Source organism: Onychostoma macrolepis, chromosome 20, assembly GCF_012432095.1.
Source record: "Onychostoma macrolepis isolate SWU-2019 chromosome 20, ASM1243209v1, whole genome shotgun sequence".
Classification (NCBI taxonomy): Eukaryota; Metazoa; Chordata; class Actinopteri; order Cypriniformes; family Cyprinidae; genus Onychostoma; species Onychostoma macrolepis.
Genome location: NC_081174.1, coordinates 29,313,973 through 29,322,682, shown reverse-complemented (window position 1 = coordinate 29,322,682; position 8,710 = coordinate 29,313,973). Strand labels below are relative to the sequence as shown.

Below are 8,710 nucleotides of genomic sequence, written 5' to 3'. Positions count from 1 at the left end.
GAGGGGCGCTTACAAATAACTAATAAAAGTCTCATAATACGAATCGTAAACGATGCATAGCTCATTTTTTAAGATACATAAAACACATTTAGATTAAATCTATGTCTAAAATGTAGGTTTTGAAGAGAAAAATCTAAAAGAAAAATGGTTGGATTTAATAATTCTTCTGCCTTTCAACTATCAAACTGTCAAAAACATCCAAACGATATCAGAATTTATACAAATTATTTTTAAAGTATTTTATAATACCTATTTAAAAAATTTAAGTAGGTGAAGTCAATATATATATATATATAAACAATCTTGCTAGAGTATTTAAACAGAAGCGTTTCACATTGTAGCAACTCCCTTCAAACTGTCACGTTGATAGTTGGTACAGTCCAAAGCCCTCTAACCTTCCAGCTAATGCTGCTGTGCTAATAACACAGAGGAAACTAACGGAAGGTAAATGACTTTAAATTCATGTATATTCAATTAATAAACGTGTTTTTGTACTTCATTGTAACTATTAAAGTAAATTAGGTGTTTATAAGAGTTTTCTGTGGAAGTACTGAAATTAAAATCTCGTGTTTATGTGAGGACGGTAGCAGATAGTGTGGACAAGGGCCCAGAGCAGTCACCTTCACGTCAACACAAACATTTATATATGAGATGATTGCTTTCATCATGACATTTCTATTTCGATGTTTTATTTAAGTCTATATTTAGACTTAAATAAAAAAAAAAAAGTTATTTAAGAATTGCTGTATTTCACTGACTTTGACTCCACAAAAGTGACAATCATATATTTCACATATATATACTGAGACACGTATAGACTACATGTCAAAAAAATCGAACACCATTCATTCATTCATTTATTTATTTATTTTGTTTAATCAAACATTTAAACCAGGGATCCTCAAATATGGCCCAGGAGATCCACTTTCCTGCAGAGCTTAGCTCTAACCTAATCAAACACACCCGAGCATGCTAATCAGTGTCTTCAAGATCATCAGAAAATCACAGGTAGGTGAGTTTGATCAGGGTTGGAGCTAAACTCTGCAGCAGATTGGCCCTCCAGGGAAAGATTTGAGGAACCCTGATTTAAACAGGAGCCATTAATAATTAAACTTAATTTATTATGTCCCTTTTCTTTAGTCACAGGCATCATGGTGAACTTCGCAGCAGCGATTCGTGAGCACTGGGTCAATATTCTGGTTCCTCTGGGTTTCGTCATCGGGGTTTATCTGGACCGATGGAATGACCAGAAACTCACAGCATTCAGGAACAAGAGTGCTTTATACAGCAGGTCATATGACATCTTATAAAGATGTCTTAAAACCAGAATGTTTTTTTTGTAAATGAATTGTTTCTGAATATGTAATTTCTGATTTCAGGGAACTGAAGCCTGGTGAGGAATACACCTGGAAGTGAGACTCCTGCAGTGATATTTATTGGACCCTCTGCCTAAAATGTGTATATTGTCTGTTCATCCACCATGTCTCTGATTGCAAGCATGCTGGCGCAATAAATTTTGCATTTAATTCTGCAATGCCTTGTAGTTTTTATTTACAGCACTTTAAGGATGAGTGATGGGAGATTTTGTTAGTTGACTGGTTTCTATTCAGTCCAAACTCCTGCTCCACATCAGAGTCATTGTGTTATTAAATATCAAATAAGTCCTGATTTGATGTGATTTTGTGGCATCATCTGTTTATTTCACATAATTTTGATTTCATATTTTGCTTTACATGGCCTATTAAGATATGGCCAAAATAACAAATGCAATAACCTTTTTTTCATATTTGAATGCAATAGCATATGTTGTTAGACTCCAATACTGAACTGTTTTAACACTTTTAGCACTGATGCAGTTTTGCAAATTGACAGAAGTGTTTGTTTTTCCAAAATCACACTAAAATCAGACTTGCCACAACTGTTCAACAACACAAAGAAAACTAAAAAAATTACAAAAACTCTTTAGTTTGCTTTCTAAAGATGTTTTATATATGTAATTCATTTGTATATAATTCATACATGGTAATTTCATTTGACAAAAAATACGTAGTTAGACCAGATAATAAGCATATGACATAGGACACTCGTTTTCTTTAGTCACAAAATACTGTTTTTATTCAGCTGTGTGGATCAGTCCCTTCTCAAAGAGCAGCTCAGCCAGAGACATCTGCAAAATAAGATTAATTCATTCATAAAAGCAATTTGAACAGGTCATTAAGGGCTAAAGTCCTTGCGTATAAAACAAAAGCATGCAGTACCTTAGCCTCCATTGTCTCGCATGGTAAACTGGCCACAGAAATAAACTTGGGATATGAATGAATCAGAAACTCCATGGCATCAATGTGCTGAAAAAAAAAAAACATGATCAGCCCAATGCTTAAAAGTAAAAGCTGCAGTCATTTCAGACAAGAGTACATGTTTACCTCTGCTTTCATCTCGATGCTCTTGGACTCTTCTTTATGATAGACTCTGGAGTTCTCAGTAGTGTAAAAAAGAGAGACTGTTTCTCCATCGCCGCACAACCTACGAAGACAAATATATTTTTCTTTTTATTCTAGCATATATTGTTAAATTAAAATACCATTTATTACACCAAACAAATGTGTATCTTCATAATTATTTATATTACTTTGTGGCACCCGAAGTTTTACTCTTATATTCAATTCAGACTGCAAATTCACTTTATACAACTCAAGTATATTTATGCAATATAAGATTGACAAGGCTGATAATTGTTATAGAAAATACTGTGTATTGGTACCTTGCAGCTCCAGCCCGCACGAGTCTGATTTGGGTTTGGCCCTTCAGTTGAACAGTCACATCGAGGGCCTCACCGTCTCCCCATCGAGCAGGAGCCCCGTACACACTGCTGGCCTTCTCCTCTACAAAACACACACAGATACATTTTATTGAATGAATATTTGAGCTTTAATCTATGGAAGGCAATTAGAGTTTTTTTTCCCCCTCACATTGCTTACTTTTTCCTTACAATTTTTGAGTTTATATTTCACAATTCATATTTCTCACAATTCTGATATAAACCATGAGATACAAAAAGTCAGAATTGTGAGTTAACAAGAAGAAGAGAAGTCAGAATTGTTTTATTCCATGTCGGAAACAAGCTTCATTGGTAACTGGTTTAATATACAGTACCGTAGCAGAAACAAACACAACAGAATTGCAAGATGTAAACTAAAAATTCTAAGAAAAAAAGTCAGAATTTCAAGATATAAACTCAAAATTCTGACAAAAAAGAATTGTGAGATGTAAATTGAAAATTCAGAGAAAAAAAGTCAGAATTGCGAGAAATAAACTCATAATTCTGAGAAAAGTCAGAATTGCGGGATGTAAACTCAAAATTCTAAATAAGAAGTCATAATTGTGAGATATTGCAATTACCTTTTTTGTTTGCAGAAACAAGCTTCCATATTAATCAGTTTAGCATACAGTATAAAACAGATATTGTATTACTGCAATATCTGATACAACACAAATACTTGAACCATGTTATTTCTGTAAAACTGGAATATATTTAGACATTTACCACACATATATTTTCTGAAACTCACAGAATTGGTTTAGACAGAAGTTATGTGTCTGACCTTTCAAAGGGGATATTTTAAAGCAAAAACCACCACCTGACCTTTAGTTGTGGCATGTTATTGTGAGACTCACCAGCGCTCAGCACCGGTGGAAGGCAGTCGTGCAGGAAGACTCTGGCTTTCTGATCCACGGCAGCATCGACTGGCGCAAAACTGACCAGTTTCTTCATCAGGCCCTCAACGTGTGCAATGAATTTGTCTCTTCGTGGGTCTTCCTGTTCACACGCACAGTGTGTCAATACGGCTCAGGAACAAACAGAACGGAGCCTGTATATTAATAGAGTAGAAACACAGGTACCTTCTCAGAGTTCTGAACTCCCATGAACTGAAGGTAATCGAGAGGCAGTCCCTTCCTGAACTCAACGTCTTCCTCCATCGCGATCTCCAGAGCTGCTGGCATCAACTGCAAATCAAACAGATGTAATCTAGCTGAATCTTACATAGAAATATCTGGTTCACATTTTAATCAATTACCTGCATTATTAATATCTGCATTATTTCTGTAATGCAAATAAAGAAATGTAATACGATAATTAAATCATGCTGTTAGGACATAGGACATTTATATATTCATTCATTTATTTTGAATGAATAAATCATCCTGGTAGGACATGATTTATTCATTCATTCATTCACTTTTTAAATTGTATGCTTAATGTAATTCACAATTAAATTGTGAATTACATTTGACAATATCTAAATCATTCAATGAATCAGGATCAATCTATCTTAAAAGAAATATCTGTATCACATTTCACACCAACAATATAAAAAAAAGCAGCTCAAGTTCTCTTTTCTTAAAAAATGATTACAAAAAATAAATAAAATAATAAATAAATAAATACAAAAAATAATACAGTGATTAAATCATAATGTTAAGGCACTATTTATGTATTTATTCATTTTTTAAAAGATAAAATTTAAATTGTGAATAACATTTGACAAACAACATCTCAGTTGTTGAGTAAATATAGGCGAATCTTACATCGAAATATCCAGATCACCATTCTCTAAAAAATAAGTACAGTAATTAAATTATATCAATGATGATAATTAGGAAAGGGGGGTGTTAAGTGTGCTTGATTTTCATGACAAAAAAACAAAACAAAATCTTTTAATTTTGGTGTGAAGATATTTCGATTTTTTCACAAATCGATTCATCATGGATTCTTTTCGATTCATTCACAGCACAGACTCAGAAGTGAAGGGTCGTACTTTGAGGAGCAGATCTCCCCAGCTGTTCCTCTGGAAGGAGGAGACGGTGACGTGCAGCGAATGAGCATCAGGCAGACAGTCGCCCTGATGAATGAAGCCACGAGGAAAATACAGCAGATCACCAGCTTCCAGCACCACGTCCATGATGGGCTGCCCGATCTCATTCTGACTGAAATTAGCTTGAGGAGAAATGCAACAGAGAGAGTGTTTACCCCTCTTATAAAGATTGATTTAATTAATAATACACTATAAATAATAAAACTGTTGCTTTGAGTGTAAAGTCTGTACTTACGACTAGACACTAGTGGCAACACTTCATCTTTAGATCTGAAGAACAACAGAGGTGCTACTAGTTAATACTGCATCTCAAGTAAAGATTTTAGTTTATTTATGGACATGACAGCTGAAGTTTAAAGGAATAGTTCACTCAGAAATGAAAATTTGCTGGAAATGTCTTCACCCTCAGGTCAACCAAGATGTAGATGAGTTTGTTTCTTCATCAGATTTGGAGAAATGCAGCATTGCATCAGTGTCTCAGCAATGGATACTCTGCAGTGAATGGGTGCCGTCAGAATGAGAGTCCAAACAGCTGATAAAAACATCACAATAATCCACACCACTCCAGTCCATCAATTAATGGCTTGTGAAGCCAAAAGCTGCATGTCTGTTTCAAACAAATCCACCATTAAGTAGTTTTAACTTTAAACCATCGCTTCTGACCAAAATATGCTGTCCTCTCACATCAAAATCCACCCACATATCTGTTTTGAACTGTTTTGCTTTGTAAACGGCGCTTGATCTGTGCATATTTCTCTCTTGATTCAAACAAGATGACTTTTTCACCGAAGAAAGGAATATAATGGATAGATGTATTTTAGCCAGAAGCAATGGTTTGTACACAAACATGTAACTTTTCACCTTTCAAGACATTAACTGATGGACTGGAGTGGTGTGGATAATTGTGATGTTTTTTATCAGCTGTTTGGACTCTCATTCTGACGGCACCCATTCACTGCAGAGCATCCATTGCGGAGACACTGATGCAATGCTGCATTTCTCCAAATCTGATGAAGGAACAAACTGATCTACATTTTGGATGGCCTGAGGATAGAACAAATGTAAATTTTTGTTAATAATCTACTCCTTTAAAGCGTAACTGCTCACTCACCGAGGGTTGTACAATCTCCAGTGCTTTTTGCCCTCCAACTGCAAAATGAACGCCTCTATATCGTCATAGTGAGGAGCAAAACCCTGCGTCCCCGCTGGTGTCAGGTATCTGAAAAACATATTTCAGCTAAACAATAACTGACAGAGATTTTAGCAAATTTGTGTAATAATATAGTGTTAATGAATCATTGTCACATACACGTTTGCACCCGCCATACTGCCAAACTTCTCCTGAAGAATAGAGAGCACTTGCCACACAGTGGAGGAAAACGCTTGAGGATTGAGCATTCTGAGAGAACAGCCACTCTGACAACAGATGACAAACAACATCTGTGAATAAACTTCACACTTTAACAGTCAATTAAACACTTAGGCTTTACAGGTGTGTTATATTGTAATGACAGTTCCTCCAATTTTAAGAATGTTTGCACAACAGCATATTATCACCTTTATCCTATTGTACCGTATAGTTTGATGTTGGTAAGATTTTCAAATGTTTTCAAAAACAGTAATATTGTGAAATATGATTATCATTTAAAATAGCCATTTTCTATTTGAAAATACTGTCAAATGTATTTCATTCCTGTGATGTAAATCTGTATTTTCAGCATCATTACTCCAGTCTTCAGTGTCACATGATCCTTCAGAAATCATTCTAATACGCTGATTTGCTTCTCAAGACACATTTCTGATTATTATCAATGTTGAAAACAGTTGTGAAAATATACCTCATAAAAATCCCACACAGTGTATGGTAACGCTCTTCCTGGAGGATTGTGCGTCTCTCTTTTTCCATCTGTGTAGCTCGTCACATCCAGATTCACTCCATACTGCACGTTATCCTGGACAAAACACTGAACATTATTACATCTGACAGCGACATTAGATACATTAATTCCTTCTAAATTAAAGAAAAAAAAATACTGCTTACTTTTCTTAAGATGCGGTCAAACTCAGCCGTCGAAAAGAATCCTTTGTAATAGTCTGGATTCTGTCGTTGGATCAGAATCGGTTTCTTCTCCCAATTATCTCTATAATGTGGAGAGAACAAGACCTGTAAATCATCTCTGATCCAAAGCCACTTCTAATACACTTTGTGGATGAAATATTATAGAAATATATATTATATGAATTATTCAACAGTTCAATGTTGATTCAATTCTATGGAAGCCCTTTTCAACCACAGAATAACAAAGTTAAAAGAGGTAATTGTGACAAATTTTCCTCAGAATTGCGAGATATAAACAGAACTGCAAGATATAAATGTGAAATTAAGAGAAGGAAAGTCTGAAGAAATCTGAGTTTACGTCTCACAATTTTGTTTTTATGTTTCCGCCTAAAGTAATTGCGTCTTTTTAACTTTTTTCCCACAATTGTGAGTTTTTCTCTCACAGTTCAGTTCAGACTTTTCTTCTCAGAATTCAGAATGAGTTTATATCGCAGCTCTGAGTTTGTATTTCGCAGTTCTGAATTTTTTTCTCAGAATTGTGAGATAAAGAGTTGCAACTACCTTTTACATTTTTTATCCCATGGCAGAAACAAGCTTTCATACAATTCAGCTCATCAATTAAGAAACAAATGAGATTTTGATTCACACCTGAAGAAGCTCTTGTCTTGGACTGGGTGAATAAGCCACTGGAACAACCTGTTGGCTCTATCTCTGCTGTTGTTGACCTTCGCCAGATCTGTTAGGAGCGCATCAACAGCTGGACTGTCAAATCCTTCACCGTTATGTGTCTCACAGTCCTTCTCCTGTAAAAACAGAAGATCATAAGCTTCAAATCTCCATGCATTGATGCTCCAGTATCTGTCATCATACGGTTAGACACTTACGGCCTCAGATTTCTCCTTTCCACTGCTGCTGAGCCTCATGCTGGACTTCAGAGGTCTCATTCTTTTCTTTTTATTGAATTTCTTGTTTGGTTGGATGCCATTCTCCTTCCTTTTGATTTTCTTTGCTGGCGGAGACTTAGCCTGCAAGGCAAAAGTCATGCAATTACTCTTACAACCCTTACAAAAAAATTTTGGTAATTCCAGTTGGTAATACCATGGTATTTTTAATACAGGGGTTTTAAATCCCAAATCCATGCTGATGCGAGGGCACACATGCTAAAAGGCAGCAATATATTTTCATGAATGAAGACCAAATTTGTACAGTAAAAAACTAATATTATAAATACACGTAAAAAATATTATTCGGAAAACACTTATTTTCTATTATGGTAATTACTGTATAAGCCACTACTGATGAGCTTGAACAACTTTGCAGTGAAATGATGGTTATGTTCCTTCGTAAAACGGTTTTTATCATGCAACATTTTTACCTGAACTTGTGGTTTTGTCCCTCCTGATAATGACTGATAAATAGATAATGCGGACATGTGTTTTCTTTCCATGGCTCAGATGTGAAGAGCAGACACAAGACACGTGAGCGTTTTTCTTCGGCATGAGTCAAAACAGACAAACAGAGCTCACACTGCCACCTACAGGTCTGGAGCTCCAAATGCATGTTTAAAACAGTTTCCTCCTACTAGATCCGCCAGTGTGTAATATATATAACACACAAATACACGATTATCGGTAAATTATTCATTATAAATTATTTTTATCCTGATATGTTACCGAAAACCTGGCAGAAATATTTGTAAACGTACTCTCGCGCTCTCCGCTCTGAGCGCTAGATGGCAGCACGCGCGCGCAATGCCGCGCGAGTTCGCAGGCTGCTA

At 35.6% G+C, this 8,710-nt stretch overlaps 2 protein-coding genes across 3 annotated transcripts; one reads left to right on the top strand and one right to left on the bottom strand.

Moving 5' to 3' along the window:
• Window positions 1-313: 313 nt before the first annotated feature.
• Window positions 314-1,534, top strand: LOC131527046 (NADH dehydrogenase [ubiquinone] 1 beta subcomplex subunit 1-like). 2 transcript variants are annotated; one of them, XM_058755875.1, is made up of 4 exons: window positions 356-444; window positions 896-1,008; window positions 1,141-1,291; window positions 1,380-1,534. In XM_058755875.1, exons 3-4 carry the CDS (start codon window positions 1,152-1,154, stop codon window positions 1,414-1,416), a joined length of 177 nt encoding a protein of 58 aa, XP_058611858.1. In that variant the 5' UTR covers window positions 356-444; window positions 896-1,008; window positions 1,141-1,151; the 3' UTR covers window positions 1,417-1,534. The 2 variants fall into 2 exon arrangements, with proteins under 2 accessions (XP_058611859.1, XP_058611858.1); XM_058755876.1 differs by lacking the exon at window positions 896-1,008 and having other exon boundaries at window positions 314-444.
• Window positions 1,535-1,948: 414 nt separating this feature from the next.
• Window positions 1,949-8,453, bottom strand: riox1 (ribosomal oxygenase 1). Its single transcript, XM_058755874.1, has 15 exons — window positions 8,309-8,453; window positions 7,818-7,958; window positions 7,582-7,736; window positions 6,916-7,015; window positions 6,713-6,826; window positions 6,184-6,290; window positions 5,986-6,093; window positions 5,110-5,144; window positions 4,818-4,996; window positions 3,901-4,005; window positions 3,676-3,817; window positions 2,762-2,882; window positions 2,424-2,523; window positions 2,259-2,345; window positions 1,949-2,167 (listed from the first exon to the last, which is right to left on the bottom strand). The coding sequence occupies exons 1-15, from the start codon at window positions 8,378-8,380 to the stop codon at window positions 2,114-2,116; spliced, it is 1,620 nt and encodes a 539-aa protein (XP_058611857.1). The 5' UTR covers window positions 8,381-8,453; the 3' UTR covers window positions 1,949-2,113.
• Window positions 8,454-8,710: the final 257 nt, after the last annotated feature.

Bases quoted from the DNA above. Each gene is read 5' to 3' on its own strand.
- riox1 (XM_058755874.1), bottom strand. From the start codon at position 8,380: ATGGAAAGAAAACACATGTCCGCATTATCTATTTATCAGTCATTATCA. The intron at 6,827-6,915 runs GTAAGCAGTATT...TGTTTTGTCCAG, and splicing joins TTGACCGCATCTTAAGAAAA to GATAACGTGCAGTATGGAGT. The intron at 6,291-6,712 runs GTATATTTTCAC...ATCTGTTGTCAG, and splicing joins CTGTGTGGGATTTTTATGAG to AGTGGCTGTTCTCTCAGAAT.
- LOC131527046 (XM_058755876.1), top strand. From the start codon at position 1,152: ATGGTGAACTTCGCAGCAGCGATTCGTGAGCACTGGGTCAATATTCTG. The intron at 1,292-1,379 runs GTCATATGACAT...TTCTGATTTCAG, and splicing joins AAGAGTGCTTTATACAGCAG to GGAACTGAAGCCTGGTGAGG.